General features: G+C 38.3%; 1 protein-coding gene across 4 annotated transcripts in view; it reads left to right on the top strand.

Annotated features, from left to right (window-relative positions):
* TAB3 (TGF-beta activated kinase 1 (MAP3K7) binding protein 3) overlaps window positions 1–17187 on the top strand; it is a 43777-nt gene extending 26590 nt beyond the window's left edge. The window contains exons 2-7 of one of the 4 annotated variants that reach the window (XM_064646836.1): window positions 720–794; window positions 954–2406; window positions 5431–5591; window positions 7859–7952; window positions 9515–9598; window positions 12615–17187. In XM_064646836.1, coding sequence (XP_064502906.1) covers window positions 1017–2406; window positions 5431–5591; window positions 7859–7952; window positions 9515–9598; window positions 12615–12763 — 1878 coding nt within the window. In that variant the 5' untranslated portion in view covers window positions 720–794; window positions 954–1016 and the 3' untranslated portion in view covers window positions 12764–17187. Of the gene's footprint in view, window positions 1–719; window positions 795–953; window positions 2407–4497; window positions 5198–5430; window positions 5603–7858; window positions 7953–9514; window positions 9599–12614 lie in introns of those variants that run through there. The other 3 variants (XR_010428592.1, XM_064646835.1, XM_064646837.1) reach the window with 3 other exon arrangements.
* Window positions 17188–17465: the final 278 nt, after the last annotated feature.

The following is a 17465-nucleotide window of genomic DNA, read 5'->3' as shown; positions in this document are numbered from 1 at the left end:
AACCACGGCTGATACAGGCTGTTATATGAGAAAGTGGAGAGAAAAAAAATCCACCATCTGGAATGCCTTCTAGTGATTTTATTCCTTTGGAAAAGCCATCATTTGTGTTGTTCTTCTAATAAGACGAGGTTAAGCTAAAATGAGGGGAGAGGGCAAGAAGGGAAAGGGAATTCCCCGTTAGATTTCTCATTTGATTCATAATTTATTGTCTGTATAGTTTCAACTGCTAGCACTGAAGAACAAATCAAACATTTATGGGGTTATTTGGTTTCCTCACTGATGTGTGAATAAACCTTTTTTAGCCTTAAGCTTGAAATTCTTAAAGGCAGTTGAAATTTTGTTAGAATTTTAAGGTGCTTTATGGAATTGGCAGTACTTCTTTAAGCAGTACTGACTTGGACTGCTTCTTTAAGTCATTAAATACTGTTCTATCAATAAAAGCTGGCCTAAAATGTTGGGCTTTTAAAATTTCAGGTAAAGAGAAATATTCAAGTAGTAAAAGAAAAATGAAAACAGTAACCACTTGGGTAAACATTAAAATGTCATCTGCATTTTTGTTTTGCTTTTCCAGAGTTTCCAATTTTGATCTAGTTTAATTTGATTTGTGTTGTTACTAGAAGTATCTAATTGTACCGACTTGGTCCTTGAAGAACATGTGAAGAATTCTAACCATTGTTTTCCCCAAAAGTGGACTTGATTTTTTTTTTAATATGTCATAGTGTAGCTCGTGTTACCAGAGCATTTTTCCAGATGCAACGTGAGCTATGTACGACTTGCATACCGTGACTTAGCAGGTACTACCTTTATTTCAAAATTCCTATGTATCAAATGTTCTCCCTAGTTGTGTTCAAGCTGGGGCTTGGTTGTGGCATCAGCTGAAGGCTTGTTGAACACTGAGCAGTGGCTTTTCCTTGTGCTATGTGACAGTAATAGATGTCTCTTCTTACTCCTAGAACAACAACAACCTCGATGCCTGTTGTCGAGCCCTTGCACAGGAGAGCAACAAATACTTGTACATGGAGTACCACAGCCCTGATGACACCAGAATGAACAGAAATAGCCTTTTGCACATTAATCTGGGTATTCATCCTCATACCAGCTATCACGCGGGGGATGGAGCTCAACTTAATGGTGGTCGTACACTGGTACACAGCTCAAGCGATGGACACATTGACCCTCAGCGCACAGCAGGTAAACAGCTCATCTGCTTAGTTCAAGAACCACATTCTGCTCCCGCTGTTGTGGCAGCTTCTCCTAGTTACAATCCATTTTTCATGAATGACCAGAATAGAAATGCAGCTACTCCTCCTCCACAGCCACCTCCACAGCCATCTTCCATACAACCAGGAATGAACACGTCTGCTATGCAAGGCCCTCCTCCCACGTATATGCACATACCTCGGTACAGTACAAATCCCATTACTGTTACAGTATCACAAAACCTCCCCTCTGGACAGAGCGTACCCAGAGCTCTACAAATTCTTCCACAGATTCCAAGCAATCTTTATGGGACTCCTGGCTCTATTTATATAAGACAAACATCTCAAAGTTCTTCAGGACGACAGACTCCTCAGAATACACAGTGGCATTCATCGCCACAGGGCCCAGTTCCACATTATACTCCCCGTCCTCTACCTGTATATCCACATCAACAGAACTACCAACCTTCTCAGTATTCTCCGAAACAGCCCCAGATCCCTCAGTCGGCTTTTCGATCGCCACCGGCATCCCAGTGTCCCTCTCCCTTTGGCTCTCCTCAACACCAAGTTCAGCCTCCTCAGCTGAGTCATCAGAGTTCACATGTTTTCATGCCTCCTAGCCCTTCAACTGTCCCACCCCATCCATATCAGCAAGCATCCCAGACTTTTCAAAAACAAGGCAGTCACTCTGTGTCGTACCTTCCTCCTTTTGCTGGACCTAGTTTATCCAAAGGTTCCATGAATAAAATAGAAATTACAGTTGAGCCACCGCAAAGACCTGGGACTGCAATGAACAGAAGCCCTTCACCAATAAGTAATCAACCATCTCAACGAAACCAGCACCCGCTGTATGCACCCACTACTCCTCCTTCAAGCTCTCCGTCAAGAGGTATGTCGGGGCAACCCAAACCTCCATTTAGTGTTAATCCAGTATATATTACCTACACTCAACCAACTGGACCTACAGGTGCACCAACACAGTCTCCTCGGGTAATGGTATCTCAGCCAAACCCAACCATTTTTAAAATCACAGTAGGTCGAGCACCGACTGAGAATCTTTTAAATTTAGTGGACCAAGAAGAGCGTTCTGCAGCACCAGAACCTATTCAGCCTATTTCTGTAATCCCAGGATCTGGAGGAGAAAAAGGAAGCCATAAATATCAGAGAAGTTCTAGTTCTGGATCGGATGACTATGCTTACACTCAAGGTAAATGTTTAACCCTGCGAATCGTGGTGTTGTAAAATGCATTTTCAGCTTGATTTTACTACTTACGAAGTGAGAATTTTGGAACCTGTACAGAGAAAAGTAGAAATTGCACCAAAAATCATGGAATGAGTTTATTCTGATTTTTTTTAAAAATTGCTAATTTTCAGTCTAATGCATAAAGAATTTCTGAGTATCTTAAAAGTTGCTATGCTTTTGGTGTTAGAGGACTTCCTTAAAACAAAACACTGCAGCTAAAAGTAAGTGGTCTTCATACACTGTGTGTCTGGTTTGTAAATTCTGCCTTGAAGAATTGTCATAAATTTCCATGTGCATTTTTAAAATTTTTTGTATTTGTTCTTTATTCAAATGTGTTATAAGACCTGAAGCACTGGCATTTAAATCCAATTTATTTGGTGAAGATTGAAGAATATTAAGTGCAAGAGGCAGGAGGTAGGATTGCAGCTAAAAAAACCTTGTCAATACCAATAATAATTTAGTTTTGAAAGGTATGAAAATAATTATTTTGAAGAACTTAATCCAAAGTTTGCTTCTCCCACTTGGAGTTTTCAAAGAGGAGGAAGAGATTGGCAGACAAATTTTAAGATGTGTGTTCTGCTGTGTAGGGATAGAACATAATTTTAATGCTGTACATAAATGAAGAATTCAGTAAATCAGTAAAGAAAAAAAAGGTGAAATTTAACTGAAATTTTAGCTGAAAACTACTTCTCTTGGAGTCTTCTGCTTTGTAGATTTGAAAAGTTTTAAACTGAGCAAATTAATCAGTCTGCAAGTCATTTGGGATAATGACAGAATGACAACCAGCAACAATTATTTTCCAAATTTGTGTTTTGAAAAGAGAGTTTATTCCTCTCTTGTTTCTTCTATCCATTTTTAACTTTAGAAAGCTGAAATAGTGCTGGTTTGTACCTGGCAGACCCAATTAGAAATTCTTTAGACCCAGTTCTTCAGTAAGAAAGATTGCCAGTAGATCTGTAACCAAACACGTTTGGTAATGTTCCTATTACAGCTTCAGTGAACATTGTCATTTATGTGAGAAAGCTACAAGTAGCTTCACATAGCTTTGAAAAACATGTTCTGAAATGTAAAAATCGGGTTTTACCTTTGTGCCTTTGACTAGTTTTTTGTATTTGAAAAACAAACTAAATAGAACTAGTTAGTATATGCTTTCTGGGCCATTTGCATTTGGGGCAATACCTACCAGAGCCTTTGGTATTGCTGCACTGCGAAGTCTTGACAGAAATAAGTTGTAGAAGAATAAACATTATGTTCTTTACTGCAACAAAAGGAATCCTAAAGAAGAGTATATTTAACAGCTTAATACGTAGAACAAGTTTGTATAATTTTCTCTTTCATGCGAATCATTGTGAAAAGCGTTACCAAAAATTCCTTCTGCTCTCTGTACTTGTGCTGTTTCTCTGTAGTATGAGTCATGTTTGAGTTGTACTTTGAGAGTATAATGTGAAGCTATGAAATGTAGTCATACCATGTTAAGTTGGAGGAATCACACAAAGACAAGGTTTGGTAATAATAGTAGAAAATCACACAGCCTGGTATCTGCACTGTCTTTTCTTAATTCTGTTTGCATGACTATGCTACTTTAAAAAAAGGAGAGAACAATTTTGTTCAGTAGTACTGGTGCCTGTAGTATAAAAACACCTGATGTTATTCTTGGATGGGATGTTCAGTGTTTATTCTTTGGCTGTGAATTGGTAGATCCATATAAAATCCAAAGTATAGTGGTACATTTTTGTGCAGAATACTGACATCTGACAAAAACCCCTTAAAAGCTCCTGGTTGAGGTTTTTTTTGTTGTTCTGCAATAAGTTGTCATGTGGTTTATTTTTCTAACTACTTTTTGGCTCACGTGCAAATACTCTTGTGATATTATGTACTTTGCCTTTGTTGGATAGGGATGAAGAAAAGAGCAAGTGCTGGCTGGAGCCTTTTATAAAACTGCATTTTGAAGGTTCAACAACATCTTTATTTTGAACAGTTTGCTGGAACACTGTTACATGAGCTGCTTGTTTGTCTGAATACCCACATCAAATGTCTTATTTTTCTCTATCCTAGCAGACTTCAATCAGGTAAAACCAGCCAGATCAGAAAGGATTAAGCATCACACTAACTTGGCCAGTTCTACATCAGGATGAAATACTGAGAAATGCTCTTCCTGAGGAAACTGAGTATTATCTTTTAGGTAGTCAGAATGCTTTCTTTGGTTCTCTGGGAGCCCAACTTCAACTTGTGACAATCATAAATTTCAGTACCAAGACAAAAATGAGAGCATGACTAACAGCAGAGAGAGGTGAGAGGAATCAGCTCTGTTGTAGAATTAGAGTTTGAAGCACCTAGGCTGACCCCACTTTTTATTTCCTGGATTCTCTAGGCTATTTTGTTGAAGTTCTATAGTTTTGCCTTTGAACTCTGGGGAACTTAAAGTATTCCTGAACTTAAAGGATTCCTGAAAAGCTAAGACTACTTAAAGTTGCTATAGCATACTCTGTAATAGCAATGGGAAAAAACCAATTTAGGACTGACATTTGGCTGATGTCTCAAGGCTGATGTATCAGCTGCTGTTGAGCAGCAGGTATGAAGTGTGTGTTACCTTCTGATCTTACCTCTGGTATTTTTATTATTTTTTTTTTTGTCAGTAGAGTATTAAAATGACTAGGTTGCTGTTTCATCCTGAGAAGCTGTCTCCTTGTACAGGTGCCTTTGTATTTTTGAGACGAGAAAGACCAAATGCAAAAAAAGAAGCTTTGACCAAAATGGTAATATCAACTTCAAGTTACTGTCTAAAAATGTATTTTTAATTCTGGAAGAACTGTGTTCTAAATTGTAGTTCATTTGGCATGAAAGCATCTTCACACTGATACTTGGCTGCATGTTTACAATCACTTTTTTTTCCCAGAAAGGTCACTCATGAATCTTATGCATAAATTAAGAATTCAGTTTTCAAAGTTTTTATGTGTTAGTAACTATTTCATCTATGTAAAACGTTAGCCTTGCTGTTACATCAACGAGCAAGGATGGAGAGATTAGCAAAGGAACTGAAGATTGAGAAAGAAGAGCTTGAACGCCTGAAAACCGAAGTCAATGGTATGGAGCATGATCTAATGCAGAGGCGGCTTCGAAGAGTGAGCTGTACAACTGCAATTCCAACAGTAAGCAATTTGTTAGTATTTTAATTCAACATACAGATTTATTTTTTATTTTCTAATGAAGTACTGTACAAAAACTTTTGAGTATAAAATCTTGAGGTTTTGGTGATAATTTATTGTAAGTTCTTGACTTGCCATAAGGTAAATCTTGTAATTTATGAAACGTGTCCAGCTTTCTTAGTGTTCACAACAGAACTTCTGAAAGTTGTATGCATGTGCTTTTGTGGACTACAGAACTGAATATAGTTGCTTTCCTAACAACCTATAAAAGTATATCCAGGTCTACTCAATGAGCCTGAGCCATGGTAGTGCTTGATGTTCATGCAGGAGGGTTTAACTTTTTTTTTAAAGGTATTTTATTTGTTGCAGTAGTTGCATCTCATAGATGGTATTTCTCATCTGGTATGTGCAGGATGTGCCAAGTGACTTCTCACTGGCAGTGTTGGCTCAAATAGTTGGCACCTCCCTCTCCTGTTTTCCTTGTTGATTCTTCTTATCTGTGTGACTTCCACCTGCAAGTGACTCTAGCTCAAACAACTGTATGGCTCTGATAAGGGAGTTTATGTGGCTGAAAAACAGCTTCCACTGTGTGCAGTTGTTAACCAAATCAGTTCAGACTTACTCACTATGTTGACATAAGCAGTGCACACTGGTGTGGGTTGGAAGGCACAGTAGGAGCTGCTGACTGCTATATGTCTCACCTGTGTCAGGGCAGCATTTCGCAGGTATATCCTTGGGAGAAATGCAGAGGCACTGAGTGTGCAAGGATGAGGTTGGGAAAGCCAAAGCCCAGCTGGAGTTGGATCTGGCATGGGATGTCAAAGACAAAAGGAAGGGCTTTTGTTACAGGAAACCCAGTGAAAACATGGGCTCAGCAAGATGGGGACCTGGTTACACAGAACATGGAAAAGGCTTGAGATACTGAATGACTTCCTTGCCTCAGTCTTTACAGTCCTTCAGGAATCCCAAGTCCCAGAGACCCTGGGAAAAGTGTGAGGCAGAGAAGGTATACCCTTAGTTAAGATAATCAGGTCAGGGAATACTTAAGCAAAGCAGACATACATGAAGTCATAATCCTGGATGAGATGTGCCAGTAAGTGCTGAGGGAGCTGGCAGATGTCATTGCAAGGCCACTCTAGATAATCTTTGATTGATTAATGGTGTGTGGGAAAGTGCCTGAAGACTAGAGGAGAGCAAATAGTACTTCTGTTCTCAAGAAGGGTAAGACCCAGGGGACTACAGACTGGTCGGCCTCACCTTGATCTTTGGGAATGTGATTGAGCAGCTAATCCTGCAGACCATTCCCAGGCACATGAAGGACAAGAAAGTCATCAACATGGATTCACCACGGTGAAGTCAAGCTTGACCAATTTGATAAACTTCTAGGATGAAAAGTCTGTCCTGATGACCTAGATAGACAGTGATTACTGTCTGTCTAGACTTTGATAAGGCTTTCAACATTGTCTCCTATAAGATCTTCATAGAGAAGCTGATGAAGTGTGGGCCAAGTGAGCAGTGAGGTTGATTGAAAACTGGATGAACAGCCAGGCCAAGAGTGTTTGTCAGTGGCACAAAGTCTGGTTGGAATCTTCGCAGAGGGATTGGACCAGGTGTCCTCCAGAGGTTCCTTTTGACCTCAGACATTTTGTGATTTTGTGACTCTGATGCCAGAATGCATCCTGAGATAAGAGAGTTATTCCTACATATGTGTTAGTAATCAATGCTGCTAGTATTAAGAATGCTTTATATTCCAGTAACTTAGGGGTTCTTAATGATATGTAAATATATGGACTTAACTGATTACTGTTAAGGATAATTACCATCCTTCAGCATCAAATGACTTAAATATACTGAGCTAGAAGTTTTGGCTTGTTGAAGCTCCTTGGGGTGATGCAAATAAATAAACTTTTGACCTTAGTTTTAATCAAGTAATAGTTAAGGTGGGCTGCAGTTTGTATTCTGTTTTCTAATTATCTTGATGCAAACTCAGGTAGCAAGCCATCAATTTATAGAGTTTTATAAGGTGTGTGGTTTTATAAACTTGATCTCAGCTATGTTGTCTTACTAACCAATTTTAGTATTAAGTAACTTGTTTGTTTTCCTCCTCACATGCCAATAGAATGTTTTTTGAGGGCAAATTGGCTTTTTTCAGTGCCTTATCTATACTCAGTTTCTAATAAAGCTGTTAACAAAGATATAGCAATGTTATTTCTGTTTCAAATAAGATGCTGATTTTCCCACAATGACTATTTTGGGTTGTTTCTTTCTAGCCTGAGGAAATGACCAGATTGAGAAGCCTCAACAGACAACTCCAAATAAATGTTGACTGTACACTGAAAGAAGTTGATCTCCTTCAATCTAGAGGTATTGACTTGATACTTTTAAAAAAAAGATAATTTGGATATGGTCAGGAATGTTGATCTGCTGGAGGGTAGGAAGGCTCTGCAGAGGGATCTGGACAGACTGGAGCGATGGGACGAGGTCAGTGGTGGGAGGTTCAAAAAGATCAAGTCCTGGGTTCTGCACATCAATCACAACAATCCCGTGCAATGCTCCAGGCTGGGGGCAGAGTGGCTGGAAAGCCGCCCAGAGGAAAAGGACCTGGGGGTGCTGGTTCACAGTGGCTGACCATGAGCCAGCAGTGTGCCCAGGTGGCCAAGAAGACGAATGACATCCTGGCCTTTATCAGCACTAGTGTGGCCAGCAGGACCAGGACAATGATTGTCCCTCTGTACTCGGCACTGGTGAGGCCACACCTTGAATCCTGTGTTCAGTTTTGGGCCCCTCACTGCAAGAAAGACACTGAGGTGCTGGAACGTGTCCAGAGAAGGGGAGTGGAGCTGGTGGAGGGTCTGGAGCACAAGTCATGTGAGGAGGGACTGAGGGAGCTGGGGGTGTTTAGCCTGGAGAAAAGGAGGCTTGGGAGATTCTGTTGCTCACTACAACTACCTGAAAGGAGGCTGTATCCAGGTGGGGGTTGGTCTCTTCTCCCAAGTAACAAGTGACAGGATGAGAGGGAATGGCTTCAAGTTGTGTCAGGGAAGGTTTAGTTTAAATATTAGGGAAAATGTCTTCTGGGAGAGCATTGTCAAGCACTGGAACAAGCTCTCCAGGAAAGTGGTGGAGTTGCCATCCCTGGAGGTATTTAAAAATCCCATTGATGTGGTGCTTGGGAACATGGTTTGTTGCTGGACTTGACAGTGCTGGAGTAATGGTTGGACTCAGTGATCTTATAGGTCCTTTCCAGCTTAAGTGATCCTATGATTCTCATATGGTATGTGCTTAAATGTGAATACTTGGGAGTTTTTTTCGATTTGTATTAGCAATGACAACTTACCTCTAAAAGGTGGGGTTTTTTTCAGTTGCAACTTAATAAACTTGACTTGCTAGTATTTCCATTGGCCAAGTTAAATTACATTACCAAGAAAGTGGAGACTTTGTCAGGACCATATTGAAAAAAAAATTACTCCTTTGTGAAGATCCTTTACTTAAAATTTAAACTTTTTGCTGACAGAGGCTGTGGCCAAGTAATACCGAACAGAACTGGAGGTTGCAACCAACAAATTGGCCAACAAAAATCTGTTGCAAAATCTTTTTTGCAACAGAAACTTGTCATAAATAGAATCAAATAGATTAGGATATGCACAGTCTTCCTTTTTTTATCAAGGAAGTATCCTATAGAAAGATTTACATTTCATAGAACAATACGAAACGTTGAGCTGGAGCTGATTCTTCAATATGGGATTACCCTGCTAAAAATTACTAGGATTGACACAAAACTGAAAATATGTGTCAAAACTTGTGAAAAAGCTAAGATATAATGTCATAATAAAAAGATGTATAAAATCAGAAGCCTCTAGATGTTCATATCATGGGTATAGGAATTCAAATAACCTTCAAGTTACACTTTCTTACTTTTCTGACAGGAAACTTTGATCCGAAAGCTACGTGTAACTTCTATGATAACATAGAGCCTGGTCCTGTTGTGCCACCAAAGCCATATAAAAAGGGTAGGTTAACAAACATGCATCCAGTTACCTAATCTGCATTGAGCGAATTTTTTTGTTTTTAAAAAAATCTCTTTGGTGACAGGAAGTAATTCTACTTATTTAACTTTTCTTTCTATATAAATCAAATGAGAACACTTTTATATAAGTGCACTAATCTTGACAACAACTTGTTTTCCTCAGACAGATTGTTGCAAATTAATGTTGTGTTAAAACCTTGACTATAAATACTGTTATTCACTGTTAGAAAAAGAGTTGAAAATATACAAATTTTTACATGTTTACTTGAGCTTCCTAATGTTTTTTCTTTTTTAAATACTTCTAGGTTAAAAGCTCTATGTCAGGTTTGTTTAGTTGTCCTCTAATATGTGCTGTTAGGATTTTATAGTTTAATTGGAGTCTTTTATACAAGTTTAGTTGGTCACAGCAGCTTTTTAAATTTTTGTTTATATCCTTAATTATATTTTAACTTACCTGGTCTCACTTTATACCTATATTTTTGTGCACAGTATGAATTTCACAGTAGCCCTGAAGTTTTAGCACAGCAAGAGCTTCAGATATTTTTAAGGACCAAGAAGGACACTTCCTCACATTGGTCAAAAGAGATGTGTCCCACTTGTATAGGTTCATTAATTTTCAGTGCTAATTATGTAGTATCAGGATTCATATCCAGCTCAGGACACTTCAGTTTTATGTAAGCATAAGAGCTACGTAATTTAGTCTCACTTCTTGTCCAGTGGAGATTCAGTCAATACGTACCAGAGTGACTCAACACATCCCAAGCAGACACACAGTCACTGTGTAGCTCAGTAACTCTCTGAATTCAACTCTGTTTAGTGGTGATTTCAGATCAGAACTCTACCTTTTGTCTCAGATATTTTTTGACCATTTTTCTTCCTGAAATCTGTTAAAAGAATGGTTTCAAAGATTAGTGGAAGTTTTTAGACATGTTGTATCTCTCTGCTGAAGTTGCCATCCTGGGATTCTATACTCTGACACATTTTCTTTTCTCTGAAAATGTTGTGTGATAAGGTTCATAGTACTGTGTCTCCTCTTACTGTAACTAGCATGTACTGCACTCCTTAGTGGAAAAGAAGTAACTCTTCTGAATCAGTAATTATATAGACTTCTTGACACTATGAATTTTGTAAATAAGTTCTGGTTGCTGATGAGCACTTCACAAAGGTTTCTGTAGTTGAATTTTGAATTCAAGTAACAAAACTTTCCCCCTCTTTTGAAGCAAGTATTTTACCCCTCAATGTAATAAAATTATTATTGCGTGGAAATTTTGAAAGAAAGAAAAGGCCCAGAACTGCTGTTTGTGGTTCAGAGAAAAGATAATACTGGGATGAGTTACCTGCATTGGTGGTAGTGTCCAGGAAAGCTGGGAGAGCAGCAGGTGAGCCATGGTGTGAAGGCAACTGCCTGGATTCATGTTAAATTGCAGAGATCATGTGGTTGATTTAAGGAGCTGTTATGCTGTGATACTTGAAGGGATTCTCTTACCACACTAACCTATTTGATTTATTATTTCAAAGCAAACTAATGTGCAAAACCTGCATCAAATTAATTGTATTTGGCAGTTGGAAAGATAATGCCTTGTAAGGATTTGTACAACTACCTTCCCAGTTTTGCCTGTTAGCTTATTAGAGATCAGTTTTAGGGTTGGCCTACTGTATTCTGAGTTTGGCTTTTAACATGATGACATTAAAAAGATGTTTGTTTTTTTTTCTTACATAACAAGTATTCTTTAACATTCAACTGTTGAAAGTGGGCGGGCAGACGAGTGTGGGCAGACAAGGGTCTGCTCTGTGCTGCCATCTGGCCAGTCAAGTGCCCACACTGCCCCTTGCTTAGGAGGAGTTTGAGGTCGGGCACTGTTAATGTGACTGCACAGCGTCTGGGCTGGAGAGTGCTTGCATCTGAGTGAGGAGGTCACTTTTATTTCCTTTGTCTCACTACACAGCTACTACTAAAATCTGCAAAATTTAAAAAAAAAAATCCAAAAAGCTCTGAGGCATCAAGACAAACCTAAGTACTATTTCCACTGAGGTTGTCGTCAGCTGTCTGCTGCATTTTTAGCAGATGAGGCAGCAACATGTGCTCCTTGTGTGCAGCTGCAAATTTGTGTGCAACTGCAAATCGCAGACCTTTGTTGTACATAAGTTCTCTTTTAATAATAATAAAGCTGCTCTACAGATGTTTGTTTAGCAGATGAGTGTCTTAACCTTACCTTCTAGGTATGTGTTAATATTGTTTTGAATATTAACAGTTTGTGCAACATTGTGCTCTTACGTCCTGGGAGTACTTGTCGCTTTTAGTAGATAACCTGAGGTCTTGAAGTGGTGGTAGGAGATGTGGAAAACCAAGTCTTTCTGTGGGTTAAGACCTCATGTATGATTTGCATACATGCCGATTTTATGAGTGAAAGCAGACTTAAATGCTGTTTCCCATACACACATTCCTGCTGCAAAGCCATTAGGAAGAAAAGTAGTTGTCTTATTTTGAAACAGGCCTATCGTTTTATATTGTGTTTTTTTCAGCTTGGATAAATGCTAGAAAAGATGCAGAAAAAGTGTCATCTATCAGACTGTTTGAAGAATCTAAGTTAGAAGTAGTTTTTCTCTTCAGGTAAAGTAGGGCTATTGGAATTTAAAATTTGGTAATGGACTGCTCTATGTAAACCTGTGAAGTCATTCCTTAACAGGTTGGTGTTGCAGTGCCCGTAACAAACATTGTATGTGTTAAGCCAGTAAACCTTGAGCAGTATCAGTGACCCAGCAGTGCTCTTTTTGTTTTTAAGATGTTATGGTTAGGTGACTCTTTACAGAAGTGAAATACTTTAAATATTCAGATTTCACAAACTGAATTAGAAGTGCTTTAGGAAAAGACCTTTAATGTTAAGGTTTCCATGTTCATTTTAAAATAGACTGTTTAATTAGATGACCAACCAGAGGTATGATCTTGACAATAATCCTTCTCTTCTGAAATAAGATGTTTTCTTTTGGCTTTTCTTTAGAGCATCAAAATAGCTCCAAACAGACTCCACGGACTCAGCCAAGAGATGAAGACTTTGAAGGGGCTCCATGGAATTGTGGTAGCTGCACCTTTCTAAATCACCCAGCACTGAATCGCTGTGAACAGTGTGAGATGCCACGATACACCTGAAATTCAGGAAGGGGCTGCATTGGGTTGAAAACAGGCTCTCAAGCCGACAGCTGTAGGAGAAGGAAACATGGGGAACCTTTCAGTCCATCTGCCCGGCCTTTGCCAGTCAACAATCTTTATATTGCAAGGGGTGGGAGTAATGTGTTAAGATGTTTCTGCTTCTGCTACACTAAAAGATAAATAAATTAAGGGTTAAATTCTTTCCCATTGCAGTGAGCGGAGCAGAAAATGAAACCTGAAAATGTACAAGGATTAATTTTGAGAAGAATGTATGCAGGAAAGCAAATAACTACTGGTGTTTAGTCCTGTGGTTATAGTTACTGCTTAGTGGCTCTAAAAAAAAAACCAACCCAAAACTACTGTTTTTTTTAAAAAAATTATAGGACTCTTAGTAATGGTGTGAAGTGTTACACTTAATCAGAAAAACTGAAGAGCCAGAGCTGACTTATCCTGGCCCCAGCTAGCTGGAAAACAAAGGCTCCCTGTGCTTCTAGATTGTAAGCTACTGAAAAAGAAGACAGGTAAATGCAATGATAAAATTTGCAATGTTTAAACAAACAAACAAACAAAAAAAAAAACAAGGAGAAGGGTATTTGTAATTGCTGCTTTTTTTCAGGGTAACTTATGTCTACAAAAAATTGCTGTTTGAAATAGTAACCTGAGGTGACTAAATGAGAAACCGTATGAGTGTTACAGAGAGTTTAATCAGAGGTAATTTTTTACAATCCTGTTTGCTTGTACAGTGCTCACCTGGCTGTGTCAACACTGGTAATAAACCGAGAATGAATTCTACCACATTACAGATGAAAATACTGCTGCATGCTTTCATTGGGCCGTCGTGTTTCAAAGCTAAAAGTATGCTTTTATATACAACAATCTTCTAAGCCTGTGCTGTGTAACAGCACGGGGACATATGCCAAACACAGGCTACCCCAAATTCTGTTTGCAAGACTTGAGCTCAGCCATGGTTGTGTATGAGAAGAGTTTGTACCTAAGAGTTCCTTAGGCCTTTTCAGCCTCCAATTTGTGAAGAATTCATGATGTTTACAGCACAGAAGGTACTTTGTGCCCCAGATCAAAGTTAGCTGAAAAATAATTAATCAGCTCTTCAGTAAAGATTTATTTGCACATTAGTAATAAACCAGCCTGTACAAAATAGCAGATGCCAGATCCTGAAAAGTTACACACTGCATTCTCTTTATTGTGGTCAGGAAATACTTGTCGTAGGTTGAAGAACACGAGACTTGCAACTGAAAATCATATTGGTACTTTTCTGCATATGATATACTGTATTATAAAGGTGATGTTCAATCTGTTTGAATGCTTCAGGTTGCTGTAATAAAACACTCGATACTTGTGAACTCAAACTTGGGTTTGGGCAGCTGAATGACTGTGACAGAACTGTGTGACTGAGTGAGATGTTCCTGTGTACTGGTCAGAGACTGGTACAGTGCATTTGAGTTTTTATGGTGTAACTTCATCACAATTCAGACGTGACCAAGCACCTCAGCTGAGTTATGGTAATTGACTTTCTGACTGTAAGGCAAAGTTTGCCAGCTAAACCTTGCCAGGGCAGTTTTAAATTACTACCTTTTAAGCTGTTCTTAGTTCATGGCAGCCACATCCATATGGTCAATTACCACAGTTCACTTGATGTGTGATAACATGTTAAGCTGTGGTAGAACAATCATGTGTCTGAATCCTTATTTAAAATAAAGCAGTATTTGCCAAGGGGTGGGTGGAGGAAAACTCATCTTGACTGCATTGCTCAATCTGGTGTCTTCTCTCCCCACAGTCTATAAAAACAACAATAACCAAACTATTGATTTTAGAAGAGGAACCAATATTTTATCTGGCGTTTTTCAATATGTTCTTGCACTAATTAAATCTTCAGGATAATTTTAAATAAGCTGAGAGATCCAGCAATCAGTGTGCACCACTGATGAGCAAAACAAAGTCAAAGGCATCAGAGATAGCTTTCCTTCCTTCCTGATAATTTATAATTCTCTGAGGGGAGCTCATCACATGTGGAAAGCAGTAAAAAAATTACTGTCAAATGAAATCAGAAGGCAGATACCAATTTTGTGCATGTCAGTGGGCAGTCTGACAAAACTGAGATAACAGCAATGCTTCTGGCTCATCTGTTTTCTAGTTATCAGCTGTATAATGAATTACCCAAAACAATACCAGTAACTTCATGACTTTTCTATCCTGATGCCTTTGCCTTTGTATTATTTCAATTTTATGTTCATTTGTACTTCTGTTGAAGTTCTAGAACCATTTGTTTTTGCTGGAATTACAAAAAGATAGCAACTGAAGTGACAGTCAGCAAATGAGAGTAGGTGCGTCAAGCAAAAATATAGTTGTGCCATTTTCAGACAGAATAGATGCTACTTTTGAAGGGGGGGGCTGTGAAAATATACCTCCAGTCCACTAATTCCCTAAGCTGCAATAACCATATGTGGAGACTTGCAAATCTTAGTCCAGCTTCACCAGAGGAAGAGAAGGAAGGGCTGCCACGACAGCAAGATATTTTTTGGAAGAGTGAGCAAGCACTGCGAAATTGAAAAAGAATTCCTTTGTACCAATAATTTTACCCCAGTTTTTCAATTACTCTCATTTGTTGCTTGTACAAAAAAAGAAGAAAAAAACCAACACCCACACCTCTCAGTTGTATTCTTTTACTTGTAAATGCCCATGCTCAAACATGAATAGTAGACTTTACATGGTGCTTCAATATTGCTGGTTTGTTAGAATGTAAATTGTATTTTGAATATGGGAAGATCCATTTTCCTTCTGAAAGCAGGTGATGCCATTCACATCCCAACTGAATTGTAGATTATACCAAAAAGATTGGTTTATGTAATATTTATTGAATGCACATAAAACCCTAATGTCAGCTGGCATACAAAATGCACTGTATTGTATACAACCTGTGTGTGTGTGAGAATGGTGGGATGCTGATGCTGTTGTGTTGAGTTAATGCACTACTTGTGTTTTCTTTTTTCCTTAATGACTGAGCTTTCCCTCAACCATGCTACTAGATTGGTAGAGTTTGTAACTGACTTGGACATTCAGTTATTCAAAATGATCTCACTGTTCATTGAAATTTTATAAAGCTTATTTTATATTTACTGTGCTATTAAGATGAATTCCCTTTAATTATAGGATACTACTGTAGTTCTTTAAAAGTTTATTTAGAGTGGGGCTTGTGGAAAACTATTCAGAACATAGTAAACCAAAAGAAATCCTGAACTTTGGATCTGCTTTTCATTTGATGTAATTATTAGTCTTGTTTGGGTGAAGAGGAAAGGGGTGGGAAGTCAAGCAAAAGGAAGTACTTTGTAAAATGTAGTCTTAGATCAGATTGAATTGTGTATCTGTGTGTCTGTGGTATGTGTGTGTTTCCCTTGAAAAATGGGAGGTGTGGTGAAAAGGTGTAATAATTCTTAAAAGAGCTGGTCTCAGTACTTTCTGATTATGATATGCTACTGAATCACATTTTTTTTAAAAAAATCCAATTTTTCTTTCAGTTACTTTTTCTGTCCCAGCTATACATCTCTCACTTCAATTCCTAAATACTTTTTTTATTGATTGTAAAATCCCTTGAAACGGAAATAGAAATACTTGAGTTGAAATGGGGACAAAATAAACCCAATAAAGAATGTTTTAAAAAGAATGTGAGAATATTAAATATGTTAAAAACAAGCTTGTCCTCAGGATGATAGTTTTTGTTTTAGAATTCAGTGGTGTACCTTAGAATGTGAAAATGACTATCCTGACGTGGACAGTTGGACACAAACCATTCAAGAGCTCGTTTGGTACCCCAGAATTTACGTGCTCTATACTTCATGACTCCAAATCCCACAAGGAAAGAAGGCACAGATATCACATGTTGTAGTCAGTACTGTCTCTATGTGCTGCTGCATTTGTTTTCATTTCAAAATGTCAATATTATGTGAACCCAGACATAACTGAATTTTGCCACATTTCTTCAGTTGGGCCTTTCATTGCTGTTCATGTCCATAAATGCAAATATTTTTCTTGGATTTGAATAATCAGAAATCAGTGGCATTAATGCAATATTATAATCCTGGATTTCCAGTACCTTTGAAACCAATTTTAAAAAACTGTGTTCTTGAAACTTATTTATTTATGGTGGCACCAGTGTATCTAATCCATACTTCCTGCTGTGTGAAACCCTGTTAAATTTTTTCATTAAAGAAAGGAGACACGATCTTGTTTAATCCTGTATATATGGTGTCTACATTCTAGATTTGTGTATGCTGTGAATGAACTTATTACTAAGAGATGCAATTGTATAAAAGCATTCAGAGGCTATGCATGCATGGTACCTCCAGAAAGTGCATACTCCAAGTTGCAGATTCCTGCAAAAATAAATTAATAAAACTAAGCAAACATCACATCCTGCATTTGTTCTTGTATGTAGTTGGAAACATTTAAAAAATACAGCCATTTTTGGCATTCATAGCCTGATTTGTTTCTTGTCTCCCACTTGAACATTTGTTTCAGGGCTTTTTTGGGATTTTTGTTTAGGTGCTCATTAGGCGTTTGCTGAATAATGAACTGGGGTCCAAATCCTGTTCCCATGGATGTGGATAAGCAGGAGCCCCTTTTAGATGATGGATATTCTGTGCGGCTTCTGGTATGGAAACAGTTGGGATGTCCAGAGTGTGAAGTT

Source organism: Pseudopipra pipra, chromosome 2 (genome assembly GCF_036250125.1).
Source record: "Pseudopipra pipra isolate bDixPip1 chromosome 2, bDixPip1.hap1, whole genome shotgun sequence".
Taxonomy (NCBI): domain Eukaryota; kingdom Metazoa; phylum Chordata; class Aves; order Passeriformes; family Pipridae; genus Pseudopipra; species Pseudopipra pipra.
Note: the sequence above shows the minus strand (reverse complement) of the source record. Positions and strands in the feature narration are given on the sequence as shown.